The sequence below is a fragment of the Geotrypetes seraphini genome, chromosome 3 (genome assembly GCF_902459505.1).
Source record: "Geotrypetes seraphini chromosome 3, aGeoSer1.1, whole genome shotgun sequence".
In the NCBI taxonomy this organism is placed as follows: Eukaryota; Metazoa; Chordata; class Amphibia; order Gymnophiona; family Dermophiidae; genus Geotrypetes; species Geotrypetes seraphini.
In genome coordinates this window covers 285,683,460-285,699,398 of record NC_047086.1, presented here as the reverse complement: position 1 = coordinate 285,699,398, position 15,939 = coordinate 285,683,460, and the positions used below count along the sequence as shown (strand labels likewise).

Sequence of the window (15,939 nt, the reverse complement as noted above, 5' to 3'; positions counted from 1 at the left end):
TCCCTCCTATTATTTGTCTTTCTTTCTATTTGTCTCTCTTTCTGCCCCCTATGCAGCATTTATCTCCCCTTGTCTACTTTCCTGTACAGTAGCCATATCAGCATTCCCTCCTCCTCCATTTCCTTGTGCATCAGCATTTCCCCCCTCCCTACTTCCCTGTGCAGCATTTTCCTCCCTTGGGTGCTAGAATATATGTGTGTGTCTGTCTTTATTTTTTTCTCTCTCTGTCTCCTTAGCCACTTTTCCTGTCCATTCTCCCTTCTTTTTACCTCCCCTGTGTCCACCACCACCCCTTCACTGCTCCCTTTATCCAGCAGCAGCCCTTCTCCCTTTGTTTTACCTCCCCCCTGTCCATCATCACCTCTTCCTGCTCCCTCTGTCCAGCAGTAGGTCTCCCTTCATTTCCATCCCCCCCCCCGTCCATCAGCATCTCTTCCTGCTCCCCCTGTCCAGCAGTAGGCCTCCCTTCATTTTTTCCCCCTGTCCATCAGCATCTCTTCCTGCTCCCCCTGTCCAGCAGTAGGCCTCCCTTCATTTTTTCCCCCTGTCCATCAGCACCTCTTCCTGCTCCCCCTGTCCAGCATTAGACCTCCCTTTATTTTCCCCCCCTGTCCACCACCACCCATTCAAGCTCCCCTTATCCAGCAGCAGTCCTTCTCCCTTTGTTTTACCTCCCCCCTGTCCATCAGCACCTCTTCCTGCTCCCTCTGTCCAGCAGTAGGCCTCCCTTCATTTCCCCCCCCCCGTCCATCAGCACCTCTTTCTGCTCCCATTCAAGCAGCCTGTGCAGCAGTCTTCACACGCTGCTTCAGGTTCTTCTACTGCCCTGATTTACTCTGGCACGTCCCTGATGACATCATCAGAGACGCGGCAGAGCAAATCAGGGCAGTAGAAGTGCCTGAAGCAGCATGTGAAGAATGCTGCTTAAATCGCCGGGTAGGTAGTCGGGTCAGTGGCAAGGGAAGGGTGGTGAGCGGCAAAGGACTCTCTGAGAGGGGGGGGCAAATGCGCTGTGTTGGGGGGAAGGGTAGCCAGACGCGGGGACTGGGTTGCGCGTTTTCACAGCTTCTGTGGTGCCTGAGCTGCAGGAGAGGGAGCGGGTTGTACGTGGCGGGGGAGGCCCCGACTTCACGAGCTGCAGCTTCTTCGTCGTTGAAAGTCGCCGCCGCAGCTCCTGTCTCGCAGCTGTGTAAATTTTTTTTTTTTTAAATTTGAAAGCCGCCGCCGGGGCCGCGCATGCGCAGTCGTATTTTCGCGACAGCTCAGGGAACACGTTTTTTTTTGTGCGCATGCGCGGCCTACCATTTTATTATATTAGATATATAAAAATATTTTTGCATATGTCACCATGCTAAGACCAATGATGAAAACACCACCCCAGCAAGAGCACGAAGAAAGACAATAAGTAGTGCCTTGGGTGTTTGAAGTCTAGCAAAAAAGTCACTTGATACAAGTTTTGTTCTCACGATTTTGCATGTGTTTTCTGCATTGGCATAAATCTTTTTCTAGTGCAAAAGGCACATGAATCTCGAACCAGTGGGTTATTCTCCTCTAGTTATGAGTTGTGCAGAAGGCATTGTCTACATTTTTTTTTTCTCTCTCAGCTCCACCTCCTGCACCACTGGGCAGTGATCTAACTCCTCAGTTTTTCCTTCTACCCTCAAGTTGGAAGGTATCTTTCTGATCTGCTCTGATCTTATTTTATTATGTTCCGTTTTTTTTATCTGGATTTGGAGGCTTTGCCCCAGAGTTACTGGGGCAGCTCTGCCTAGGAAAAGAGACAGACTGTCTTGGCGGAAGTCTGTAGCTGGGAAGGCAACCCTTTTAAAGGGCACCTAGATAGCAAGTCTGCATTAATTCTTTCAGTGGCTCAGAAGACATTTCTCTGGTAACAAAGCTCACTCCTGGTTGGTACTAGAGCTTAAGCGCAAGCTTTGTTGTCCTGTGTCCTTCTTGAGGGCTCTAGTGGGTGTCGACTGCATTTCTTCCCACCGGACTATGCGTAAGAAGTTGTGGGGGTCTCAGGCTCTCTTAGCATCTGAGTTACTTTGACATGCTTGTCTGAGGCAGAAGTCTTCTCCATTTCTCAGCTGCTGTTTTCAGCTGAAGTAGGCACGGCATCTATGGATCTGTAGGTAGAGTCCATTATTGGCTATGGGGAAAATCAGGGGGGTCCCTAAATTGCAGTTTTGAAGGTTTTCTGGGACTAGTATTTGGGTACCCTACCTCCAAAAATCCCTTTGCTGAATGTTTTATGTTTTTATTCACTTTCCCTGGGCCATTTTTTTGGTGCCAAATGGCAGCCATCTTGGATTTTCTGGTTTTGTTTTAAAAGCCTCTCTATCCCAGGACAAACAGGCAGGTATTCTCATAAATGGGTGACGTCATCCAACAGAGCCCCGATACGGACACCTCACAAGCAGACTTGCTTGAAGAAACTCGAAGTTTCGAGTCGCCCGCACCGTGCATGTGCGAGTGTCTTCCCGCCCAGCACAATCTCCTCAGTTCTACTTTTCCGTGGAACCGAGAAGTCCGTCTTCGACTCTCTGCGTGAAGTATTTTCACTTGTACTTTTTGTCCGCGGTTTTGTTTTATTTTTACTCAGAATCGCTGGTTTTCGTCTTTGTTTTATTCTTTTAAAAAAAAAAAAAAATTCTTCCGTTTGTTTTACCGGGCAGGCCATGTGGCTGCAGCCCTGCGGCTTCGATCTTGCGGCGGCGCTTTTTCGGCCTATGTCCCAGCCTGCAACCGGTTTTAAAAAGTGTTCCAAGTGCCAGCGCACGATTTCCCTGACGGACCCTCATCAACACTTCGACGCTGTCTTCGGTGTCTCGGGCCTCAACATCTCCCGAAATCGTGCCAGCCTTGCTCAACACTTAAGTCTCGTGCTTTTAAGCGTTGTTGCATCCTGTGGGAGCAGCTTTTCAGCATGGAGTCTTCGATGGAGCTTTCGTCCTCGAGGGGTGCTTCACCCTCGACATCACCCAATGCTCTCCAGGCTTCCACAGCTTCTGCTCCGAGCCTCATCAAACCTGCCTCGTTTATACCGGCTATGTCTTCGACGCTTGCTGCAGTGCCTTCCTCTGTCTCTTCAGGTCAGATAGCACAGCATCCCATTCCCCCAGTGGTGCTTAAAGTGCCCAAGGCTTACAAGTCCAAGCACTCTCACACTGCTTCGAGAGAGCACGAAGCCTGTGCAGGTGGTCCCGTTGGAGACGCGGATCCATCCTTGCCGGCTTCGTTTCAGACCTTATTAGAGAAGCAATTCATTCAGCTCTTTACTACCATGGGGCCGAGGCTTCTCTCACAAATCCAGCCTGGGCATTCGGAGGTCTCCCGCGAGGTCGAGCCGCCTTATGTGCCTCAGTCGCATGCACACTCTCTGCAGGGAGCAGAGTCTCTGCGAGTGTCTGGTCTGGAATCTCGGCATGCATCGCAAGGAGCAGAGTCTTTGCCCATGCCTCCATTGGAACCCTTACACTCGATGCAAGGAGCAGAGTCTTTGCGAGTGCCTCAAGGTTCTTCTGCTTCGTTCCACAGCCTCCAGCCCTATCCATTCTCTGGGGGCTTCGACTGGGACACGCTCTCCTCGATTATCGAGGCCTGCTTCTAGGCACAGCTCGCATCATAGATCGAGGCATTCTTCGAAGCATTCATCCAGGTATGCCTCGCCTCATCGGAAGCAGCCTTTTCTTCAATATTCCCCACCGCCTGCCTTCCGCTTCCGGATCTCGAAGACCCGGTGGGTTCTTTTTCTCCATCCAGATCTCCTTCTTCACTGGAGCATGCTGCCTCGACATCCTCGAGTCCCTCTCGAGGCCAGGCTTTGGCAGATCAGCTGTCTTTTTCATCTTTTCTGCGTCAGATGGCAGTTGACTTAGATATTCAACTTGACACTGGATCTAAGTTTTCCAAGGAGTATCTCAAGACCATGCATCTCCCTCAACCTCCGGCTGAATCCCTCAAGCTTCCTCTTCACAAGCTTTTGGATCAAACCTTTGTCCGCTGTCTGGAAACTCCTTATTCCATTCCAGCTGTTCCAGGCAAATTGGATTCCAGATACAGGACTGTACATCATAAGGGGTTTGACAACGCTCAATTGTCTCACCAATCCCTTCTGGTTGAATCTTCTTTGAAACGTTCTCACCCTTCTCAGGTGTATGCCACTGTTCCTCCGGGACGGAAAGGCAAAACGATGGACAGATTTGGTCATCGCATCTACCAAACTCTGTGATGACCTCCAGAGTCCTCAACTATAATTTTCATTTCATCATCTACTTTGAGTTCTTTCTCTCTATCCTTCCTAAGTTCATGCCTTATCTGGATTCTCGTGCACATTTTGAATACCAAGAAGTCCTTGCATCCTTGTCCCTACTCCGGCTACAGCTTCTTCAGTCCTCCTATGATGCTTTTGAGCTGTCTGCTCGAGCTGCTTTCTTGGTGGCCATGCGGCGTCTGGCGTGGCATCTACCCATTCCACTCCACTCAATATTTTATAGACCTCTATCATATATCCCTTCAGCCATCTCTTCTCTAAGCTGAAGAGCCCTAACCGCTTTAGCTTTTCCTCATAGGTAAGTTGTCCCATCCCTTTTATCATTTTGTCACCCTTCTCTGTACCTTTTCTAATTCCACTATATATTTCTCATGCTTTGGAATGTGGGGCATAGGAAGAAGGAGAAAGTGAACAGATTCAGGAGTATCCTGCGGGAATATTTCTTCACAGAAAGAGTGGTGAATTCATGGAATAAGCTCCCGGTGGAGACTTAAGACTGTTTCTGAATTCAAGCAACTTGGGACAAATATGTAGGATCACTAAGGGAGAGAAAAGATAGAAGATGGCATGGATGGGTAGACTGGATAGGCCATATGGTCTTTATCTTTATTTTTCTATGTAACAGCTATTTTTTCATCTATTTTGGAATTTCCTTTGATCGTGGCTTAGTGTTTTTGTAGAAACTTTATGGTGACTACTTCACTCTCATGGTAATGTTCAATATATAGTGAGGTTTGGATTCAACAGGTGTGGCTGAAATCAAGCCTGGCTGTGTTCAATCAGTTGCATCTAATTATCAATTACAGTTGATCAGTTGATTAATTACGATGAGGGAGATAGGATGCCCATTGAAGGTGCAGGAAAAAAGTCCCACCTCTTTACTAGAGACCTCACGGAGTCCCCTCAAATCCCCAAGCACCCGCCCTATGCACTTCCCTTGGACCAAAAGGATCTCTGAAAGTCCACTTGCCCAAGGAATGTAGGGCCTCCCTTTAGGTGTAAGAGAGCCAAAGGTAGAACCCATGAAGTGCAGGATCCAGGGAAGGAAAGCAGAATGTGAAGAGAGAGTAGGATGAGATGATGTAGGAACCTCCCAATGAAGATCATGAAAACACCCGTGGAGGTAGGGGAGGGAGAGAATTGTGAATAGGACATGGAAATTGATCCATAATCTAGGAGTCATAATCCAAAGAGGAAAGGAGATTGAGGAGGAGAACCTTTCATTGTTCTGTGAGGGTCCTATTTTGTGCAACTATGTTGGCAATTCTGTTTGGAGCACACTGTTCTGCAAACACCTGTTTAGGTGTACAGTCATCTGGTAAGTTTGCAGCAGGGTGGGAGCAACTGAACCTGCAGTCACAGATCATGAATACGTGTATTTTGGGAGCTTGTGATCTGCATTATTTAGGGCTAGATTAAATGTGGCTGTTGTGGGATGAGAAGGATTTACAGGAGGCGGTGGGGGGGGAAATCAATCAAATGTGTCTGTTTTGCTTCAGGCATCTAATGTTTTATCTCTTTAATTTCTTTCTAGCTTAGTAGAAGAGTTTTTGAACCTGCTAATTAAGGAGGTGTTGGACAGTGAGAGCGAGGCCCCAAACGGGGTCCGCTTCCATTTAATTGACATCTATCTTGAAGAACTGTCTAAAGTTGGAGCAGAGGAGGTAAAAAAATGTAGCCTTTATTTTGTTACTAACTATGATCAATCTCTTCCTATATAAAATTTTAAGCTTGTTAATGCTTTTTATATGATAAGACTATAATCTCATTATCCCACAATTTTTTTTTGCTCTGGTGCACTAACGAAGCAAATGTTTTTCTGTGGCACATCCACACCCCATCCTGTTCTGCCACCCGCCCTGCCCACTCTCCCTCACCCCAGCCCCATCCCACACAAACCTTATCTCGTTTTCCATGAGCTTGAGGCCGTGTCTGGAGGGCCTCCAAGCATGCGCTGACATTGGCTGCCAATTAATCATCGCATTGTCTATAAAATATTTCTATTAACTTTTAAAGTTATACTGACAAATGAACCTCCTTATCTGGCATGCTTTTTGAATCTATACGTGCCATCTAGATCACTCAGATCAGAAAGTGAAAGATGCCTTATAGTACCATCGTAACATGAAATGGTTCATGAACACAACAGAGCAGCAACTTCTTCCATGAAGGACACTTAAGTCTGGAATTGTATACCATGCATATTCATTAGGACTATCCTGAAAAGCCGACTGGCCTGGGGGGTCCTCCAGGACAGGGTTGGGAACCACTGCTGTGGACCATGTCTCAAATTTCAGTAGATCACTCCTTATGCTTTCAAACTTCCCAGGATATTTGCCCTATTCTAGATTATCTCTGGAGAAAAGTTCACTTTGTTGAAGAGCATGCCACAAGTAACATAACGGGGTGTTCCATAGAACAGAAACATACTGTGTTGCCCCGAAAATAAGACACTGTCTTATATTAATTTTGGGCCAAAAAAGGCACTAGGTCTTATTTTCGGGGTAGGTCTTGTACAGTGATCATCGCTCCCTTCCTCCACCCCAATTCTTCCCATTTCCTTTCTCTCCCCCACATGTGCATGTATTACTATTTAAAAAGGCTTACCAAATACCTTCAGTCACTATCCGCACTGGACAGAATGCCAGGAAATCAAAATAGTATACATATTAAGTTTTATTACCTATATACAATATTTCTAGCCATTTTATTACATATATACAATATTTCTAGTCATAATCATTGATTAAGTACAGAGTTTGAATTAATACGTTACCGGTTATTATATCATCACTCTTGTCCACGATCAGGAGGCTTACTCACAAAATGTCATCACACAGCTTAAATGTCCCTCTCTGTCAGTAGTGGAAATGTCCCCTCTGCTTTTCTTTCTAGGGGAAACAGTATTTATCCCCCTATCCTTGTGGATTGAGTTAAGTGAATGCCGGGAGGATGTTTACCAATCAATATACTCCTAGCCTGCCTCGTGAACTAATTTCCCATCCCAATGTCGGGAGGATGTTTACTAATTAGTATGTGTTTGCCTCATGAGCTAATTTCCCATCCCTTTCCTTGTGGATTGAGTTAACTGAATGCTTGTGGAATGTTATGTGTTAGCCTGCCTGAGGACCTGCTCAATAGGTGCTGAAAAGTCCTTGCTCGTTCTCATAATACTTGTGTTTCCTTGTAACAGCTATCATGGATCCTAGGCAGTGTCACTCAATATTAATCTTTCATACCATCCGTTTCACAATCGTGTCACATTCGGTCCTTATTGAGTGATACTGCCATAGGATACCATCGTGGGTCGTGTTGGTTTACAGCATAGTCCATAAACCACATAACAATTCCACAAGGACAGAACAAGTATTATTATGGTTAGTATAATTACTAATCTAGTGATGCTTTTGTTCAAATTCCTTATGGACTGATTTATCCTAGTATTATAGCTTTTAACTTTCCCAACTTTAAATCCCAATTTGGAACGGAAAAGTTGTTCTCCCAGAATACATTTGTTCTAAATCCTATATCAGGTGTTCAAACATAAGTTTGATTCTGCCAAAGAAGTGTTGACATATTGTGTAAGCATCCTGCAAAGGGTACTATCATTTTTGGTAATTATTGGCTCATTAGTCACCACACATATTACGCGTGGTGCTATTTCAATAATATAGTCCACACACATCATATATTATTGATTGTAATTTACAAATTCGCCCTTGCAATGTGGAGTCACAAAATGTTAAAATTAAATTTAGGTGCCCAGAAAAATTGCTTCTGAGGTTCCCCTAGTATGAGGGGTAACACTACATATTTACACATGAGTATCATTACATTGTATTAAACACGGTCCTCCATATCTGCTCATTTCTAGTGTGTTCATTGCTTTTAATCTGTCTCTTGTTGTCACATTTGCAATGATACATCTGGAGTTAGCGCTGCAAGTGAAGTTATCTTGCTTCCGATTCATTGAAGAATGCTTCCATCTCCATGACGTAACGACCCCTTCTTTAATTGTAATACGTCGCCCGGGGGCAGCGCCTCTTACCCCATACCATATTCCAAGGATTCCAAGGCACACGTATATCTGCAAGTTTTAGAAAACATTATTACTCTCTCAAATAACATTTCTCCTGAGGGACATATTCCCATTTTTCCACTCCCGGTTTCATCACAAGGAGAGCCTTATCTTTCCCGATTGCAATCACCTCCGCTGGTTCCGGAGGTCCTTTAGGATTGCTAATCCAGATTTTGGCTATGGACAGTTTCCCAATCGTCAAATTGGGGGTTACATTATCCCTCCACTGCCCATATTTGTCATCTGTAGTTAGTTTTTTAAGGGCCTCTTTCAAAAGTCCATTCATCTTCAATTAATCCCGCTGCCTGGGGATAATAGGGCATGTGATATACCCATTCAATATTATTTTCCTTAGCATATTCTTTTATCTGCCCTCCCATAAAATGTGATCCATTATCAGTTTGTATTTGTAAGGGCATACCATAATACTGAATAATCATGTCTAAAGTCCTTAGAGTGCTCCATTGTGATGCAGAAGCACAAGGGAATGCTAATAATAATCTACAGCAGTACACATATATTTACATTTATGACTTTCGGGTAACGGTCCTATGAAACCCATTTGCCAAATCTGGGCTGGCAAATCGCCCCGTGCCCCATTACCTTATGTGGTACTTCCCGTTCTTGATATGTTGACACACCGGACATTTTCCGATCACATGTTTGATCATATCTATCGTCAAAGGAATCCCTCGTTCCTGAGCCCACCTGTAAGTAGCTTTTTCTCCAAGATGTCCACTTTTCTGATGTGCCCAAATGGCTGTACCTTCCAACCATTCTTCCACCTTAGGAATTTCATTAGTAGTTGTTACAGAAATGGCAGCTGCAGCATCTGCTTGGGAATTAAACAATCGTTCCATTGAATCAACAGGCATATGTGCATCTACATGGAATACTGACAGTTGTTTCCTGTACAATTTCTTCTATGTCTTGCCATAATTCTTTACCCCACAGTTCCTTACCATGAATTAGCCAATTATGGGACTTCCACCCCATTAACCATGTAGCAAGACCATTAGCGACCGACCAGGAGTCAGTAAAGCACAGTTACTTACCGTAACAGGTGTTATCCAGGGACAGCAGGCATATATTCTCACATGTGGGTGACGTCATCTACGGAGCCCCGGCGCGGACAGCTTTTCAAGCAAACTTGATTGAAGTTTCAAGTTTGCACACTGCACCACGCATGTGCGTGCCTTCTCGCCCACTAGAGGGCGCATCCCACCTCGTGGTCCTCAGTTCCATAACTAGCAAGGAAGCCATCCCCGGGGAGGCGGGCGGGTTGTGAGAATATATGCCTGCTGTCCCTGGATAACACCTGTTACGGTAAGTAACTGTGCTTTATCCCAGGACAAGCAGGCATGATATTCTCACATGTGGGTGACCTCCAAGCTAACCAAAAAAGGGCAGGTGGGAGGATGGCAATTTAGGAAAACAGATTTTGCAAAACTGACTGGCCAAACCGGCCGTCACTCCTGGATAAAGTGTCCAGACAGTAATGAGAGGTGAATGTATGAACCGAAGACCAAGTGGCAGCCTTACATATGTCCTCCATTGGAGTGGATCGGAGGAAAGCTATCGAAGCTGCCATCGCTCGGACCTTGTGCCCCGTGACTCGACCCGGGGGCGGAAGGCCAGCCTGAGCGTAGCAAAAGGAAATACAAGCGGCCAACCAGTTAGACAGAGTGCGCTTGGAAACTGGATGCCCTAATCGATTGGGATCGAAGGACAAAAACAATTGAGGAACCTTCCGATGAGGCCTGGTGCGTTGAAGATAAAATGCCAACGCCCTCTTACAGTCAAGCGTGTGAAGCGCCGTCTCGCCAGGATGGGAGTGGGGCTTCGGGAAGAACACAGGAAGGACAATGGACTGATTGAGGTGGAAGTTAGAAACAACTTTAGGTAAAAACTTAGGATGGGTGCGGAGAACCACCTTGTCGTGATGAAAGACCGTGAAAGGGGGGTCCGCAACCAAGGCTTGCAACTCGCCGATCCGCCTGGCGGAGGTGAGGGCAATTAGAAATACCGCCTTCCAAGTCAGAAATTTCAAGAGGGACTTGTTGAGTGGCTCAAACGGGGGTTTCATCAGTTGAGCCAGAACTACATTCAAATTCCACACGACAGACGGAGGCTTAAGAGGGGGACAAACCCTGAGTAACCCTTTCATGAAGCGTGTCACCAAGGGATGGAGTGACAGAGGGCGTCCCTCCAGAGGTTGGTGGAAAGCAGAAATCGCACTGAGATGAACCCGCACCGAAGTGGTTTTCAAGCCGGAGCGCGACAAATGAAACAAATATTCCAAAACCGAGGATACCGGGACTGATACCGGATCCAGGTGAAAAGACGAGCACCAGGTGGAAAACCTGGTCCATTTCTGCGCATAGCAAAGCCTCGTCGAGATCTTGCGGGAGGCTTCCAACACCTCCTTCACCGATTGAGACAGGTCCGGAGGAGTCAGGGAACAAGAAACCAGGCTGTCAGGTGCAATGACTGCAGATTGGGATGTAACATGGATCCTTGACTCTGAGACAGCAGAGAAGGAGAGACAGGCAGGGGAAGAGGCTCTCTGGCACTGAGCTGGAGCAGCAGGGAGAACCAGTGCTGACGCGGCCACCGAGGTGCTATGAGAATCATCGTGGCCGTGGACGATTTTAGGTGTACCAACGTTCGCATGATCAGAGGGAACGGAGGGAATGCATACAGGAACCTCCCTTCCCAGTCGAGTAGGAAGGCATCCGCTTCCAGACGGTCCTGCGAGTACCTCCGAGAACAATATAGTGGTAGTTTGTGTGTCTCCGGAGAGGCAAACAGATCCACCTGTGGCGTTCCCCAGCGAGCGAAGACCTCGCGTAGAACTGCTGAGTGTAGAGTCCACTCGTGCGGTTGCAGAAGTCGACTCAGTTTGTCCGCCAGGCAATTCCGTTCTCCTTGGATGTAGACTGCCCGGAGGAAGATGTTCCGGGAGGCCGCCCACTCCCAGAGGCGAAGAGCTTCGGAGCAGAGGGGCCATGACCCTGTTCCTCCCTGCTTGTTCACATAATACATTGCCACCTGATTGTCCGTGCGGACGAGGACCACCTGGTCCTGCAATATGTGAACGAAGGCTCGAAGTGCTAGGAAGATGGCTCGCAGTTCTAGCACGTTGATATGACACTGACGGTCTTCTGACGACCACAGGCCCTGCGTGCGAAGACCGTCGAGATGGGCTCCCCACGCGTACTCCGAGGAGTCCGTGGTCAGGACCTTGCGAAAAGGCGGAGTGCGAAACAATAGCCCCCTGGACAGATTTGAAGAGTCTGTCCACCAACGCAGCGATTTCCGCAAGGGCGGAGTTACCGAAATGAGGCGAGACACCGGGTCGCACTCCTGGCGCCACTGGGACGCGAGGGTCCACTGAGGGATCCTCAGGTGTAGCCTCGCAAACGGCGTGACATGTACCGTCGAGGCCATATGGCCCAGCAGCATCATCATGCGCTTGGCCGACACCCTCGATAGTTGGGAGACCTGGCGGCTCATCCGTACCAAGGTTTCCACCCGCTGGGTCGGCAGGTAGGAGCGTAGGCGCACCGTGTCCAGCACCGCACCTATGAATTGAAGAGACTGCGACGGTCTCAACTGAGACTTTGGAAAGTTTATCTCGAACCCGAGAGTTTGCAGGAAGGCAATAGACTGTCGGGTCGCTGAGATAACCCCCTCCCTGGTCGGGGCTTTGATGAGCCAATCGTCCAGGTAAGGGAACACATGGAGTCCACGTGACCTGAGGGCTGCTGCCACCACCACCATGCACTTCGTGAAAACTCGTGGGGACGCGGCCAGGCCGAAGGGCAGTACCCTGTACTGGAGGTGGAGGTCCCCCACCTGGAATCGTAAGAATCTTCGACAGGCGGGGTGCACCGGAACATGGGTGTATGCTTCCTTCAGGTCGAGGGAGCACATCCAGTCCCCTTCCCCCAAGAGGGGGTACAAAACCGGGAGAGATAGCATTCGAAACTTCTCCCGGGCCAGGAACTTGTTGAGCTTCCTGAGGTCCAGTATGGGGCGCAGGTCCCCGGTCTTTTTTGGGACCAAAAAGTAGCGGGAGTAAAACCCCGTACCCCACTGGTCCTTGGGGACCGGCTCGACCGCCCGAAGCTTCAAGAGGGCTTTGGCTTCGGTTATAAGGGTCGGTAGCTGCGAACGGTTGCAGGGGACTAAACTTGGGGGACTGTCCGGCGGCGAGGACACAAAGTTGAGCGAGTAGCCCTCGGAGACGATCCGGAGCACCCAAGCGTCTGAGGTAATCCCAGTCCATGCCTCCCGGAAGAACCGAAGACGGCCCCCGATAGGAAGGGGTTCCTGAGAAAGTGCGGAGGGGAACCCGCCCCGTCCGCTCATCCCGTCAAAAGGAAGGCGCTGGCTTAGAAGGGCCCTGCGCCGGGGCTTGGGGTTGTCCCCCTCTGCCTCGCTGAGACGGACGTCTCGGAGGCGGTCTCGAGAAAGCCGGGGTCGACTTCTGAGGGTATCGGCGCGGCGGAGGCCGAAAGGGTTTCTGCGGCGGGGGCCTAGGTTTGGGGCGGACCAGGGATGCTAGAGAGCGCTCCTGTTCCGACAAGCGCTTGGTCGCCGCATCCAATGACTCGTCGAATAACTCGGACCCCACACAAGGCAAGTCTGCCAGGCGTTCCTGCAGGTTTGGGTCAATGTCGAGGGTGCGAAGCCAGGCCAAGCGGCGCATGGCCACCGCGAGGGCCGACACCCTCGAAACCAGCTCAAAGGCGTCGTACACTGCATGGAATAGGTACAACCGCAATTGAGACAGGTTGGACATAAACTTGTCGAATCCTGCTCTTTGGGAGTCCGGTAACGAGTTTCGATATTGAGGAAGGTCCTTCACCATACCACGCAAAAAGGAGGAAAAGGTGAAGGCGTAGTTTAGAACCCTGGTGGCCATCAGGGAATTTGAATAGAGGCGGCGGCCAAACTTGTCCAGGGTCCGCCCCTCCCTGCCTGGTGGAACCGCCGCAGAAACCCGTGAGGGCTGTGATTTTTTAAGAGCAGACTCCACCAGAAGAGACTGGTGTGAGAGCTGCGCCTTATCGAACCCTTTAGGGGGAATCGTCCTATACTTCGATTCCATTTTTGAAGGCACAGACGTGACTGTAAGAGGGTTTGACAAGTTCTTCAGCCAGGTTTGCAGAAGGACACTGTTGAGAGGGAGTCTAGGCACCTCCCTAGGAAGAATGGGGAGGTCCTGTTCCTCCAAAAATTCTTTGGAATACCGAGAGCCTACCATCAGGTCAATCCCCAGGGCTTGGGCCATGTCCTGAACGAAGGATGAAAATGAGGACGGCCTAGCCTGGGGAGAGGGGGTTCTCGACCGCCCCACCGAGGAGAGGGGGGAGGCCTCATGGGAATAATGAGGATCCCTAACCGATCCCGAATCCCAGGATCCCCTCTCGAGGGCCCTCGAGGGGGAAGGGGAAGTTGTCCTCCTCGCAGAACCCTTGGGTGAGGACCCCGGGGTTCGTGGGACACTCTCCCGTTTCCTCGGCGAGGCGGCCCGGGAAGACTTCCCATGGGGTGAGCGGAGGAGCCTCGGGTTGTCGAGGCGCAACTCCGACACCTGCAACGCCTCGCCTCCGAACGACAAGGAACGGTCGCGCCGAGGCGAGCCTCGGGGCCGCTTAGACTTCCTCGATCGACGCCCCGTCCGAGGTCGCGTCGAGGGCGAGGCGTGTCTGGAAGACCCGGAGGAAGAGGAGGAAAGACGGCGCACTCTGCGCAACTTTTCTTTGGGCCTTACACTCCGCTCAGGGGGTTCCCCCGAGGTCGAGGTCCGGGGCGGGGCCGAGACCGAGGTGAACGGGGTCCCAGTACCCGAGACCGAGGTCGCCGAGGCCGGGGCTCCCGAGGGAGCCGAGGCCGGGGCCTCCGAGACCGAAGGCGTCCAGGCCGAGGTCGAGGCCGCCGGAACCGCAGCACGCTGCAACACTTCCAGGGCTCCCGACAGCTCCGATGAGATCAGAGCTCGGAGGAGATCCTGGAAGGCCGGAATCCCCACGAAGGTGGGGAGTTCCGAGTCCGGGGCACACTCCCTGGAGGGCGACCTCGGTCTCGAGTATTCCCTCGGGGTGTGCGGAGTCGAGGTCCGATGCGGGGCCGGGATCGACCCACCCGCCTTGGCCTGACTCGAGGATGGCTTCTTTGCTGAAGGGGATGGAACAGAGGACTTACCCGAAGCTTGCTTCACTGACGACGCCTTCGAGGAAGAGGGCCGAGGCGAGGCCGAGGCCCCCGAGGACGCCGAGGCCGAGGTCAAGGCCGGGGCCGAAGCCGAGGCCGACGTCGAGGCCTTAGGCGGCGCGTCGACGGCGAACAATTCGGCCATTCTTGCCTTACGGCGACGGAGGGCCCTGTTTTGGAAGGTAGCACAGCGATCACACGAGTCTGTCGGATGTTCGGGCCCAAGACAGACAATGCACCACCGGTGAGGGTCAGTGATGGAAAGCAACCTCTCACACCGGCTGCACTTTTTGAATCCCGTAACAGGACGGAACATCCACGAAGAAAAAGAAGAAGGCCGGGAACGTACCGACGTCCCGCGGCCACGGCTTCCGGGAGCCCCCGGAACCCGACGAAAAACGAAAGACTTTTTTTTTTTTTTTTTTTTTTTTTGAAAAGAAACGAAAGGAAAAGAGTACCGCGAACTAATTCGAAGGGAAAAACAAACTAAACGCGGCAGCTAGAAGGCAAAAACACTGGAGCTCAGATCCACAGGGCTTTCTTGCTCCGCGGAAAAATTTGAACTGGGGACCACGAGGTGGGATGCGCCCTCTAGTGGGCGAGAAGGCACGCACATGCGTGGTGCAGTGTGCAAACTTGAAACTTCAATCAAGTTTGCTTGAAAAGCTGTCCGCGCCGGGGCTCCGTAGATGACGTCACCCACATGTGAGAATATCATGCCTGCTTGTCCTGGGATAAAAAGATATTCCACTCCCCATTTCACTGGGGATTCATGAGCATATACTGGCTTTATGATTTCCAGCTCTTCGTTAGGAATATTAGCTTTTTTTTTTTTTTCGTGCAAAGCAGCTACCCCATGCTCACCTATTTTAGCTTTTTGAGAAATGTAATAATACTTTGTTCCTGAGCATATCCTACTCTATTTGACTTGGGATCAGACATTATCCATTGCATAATTGGAATTTGTGGTCGCAATAGTACTGTATGACCTAAGGTAATCTGTTCGGTCTCAGCCAACGCCCAATAACATGCTAAAAGTTGTTTTTCGAAGGGAATATATACATGTAATTCCACTTCCCCCTCTCTCATGGGCCACAAATCTACAGTGGTCTGTATGGCTTGTTTAGCATTTTCAAAAGCAACCTGCTGTTCTTCTCCCCACATAAACTCATATTTTTTACTAGTTATATTCTTTGGAGTGGGAAAATCTAATATTTTTCGTTTTGCTTTCTCTGTGATTTCCCTAATATCCTCTATTCCACTGAATTCCTAAAAATTTTACCGACGTTGCCGGTCCTTGTATTTTTGTTGGATTTATTTAATTAATAAATCCAACTGCCCTTTCTTAGTTTGTATGTCAATA

The 15,939-nt window shown here is 49.5% G+C and overlaps 1 protein-coding gene across 3 annotated transcripts in view; it reads left to right on the top strand.

The window, feature by feature from the left end:
- RRP1B (ribosomal RNA processing 1B) overlaps positions 1–15,939 on the top strand; it is a 130,342-nt gene that overhangs the window by 27,289 nt on the left and 87,114 nt on the right. For all 3 annotated transcript variants that reach the window (XM_033939617.1, XM_033939616.1, XM_033939618.1), the window contains exon 6: positions 5,811–5,940. In XM_033939617.1, coding sequence (XP_033795508.1) covers positions 5,811–5,940 — 130 coding nt within the window. The remainder of the gene's footprint in view (positions 1–5,810; positions 5,941–15,939) is intronic.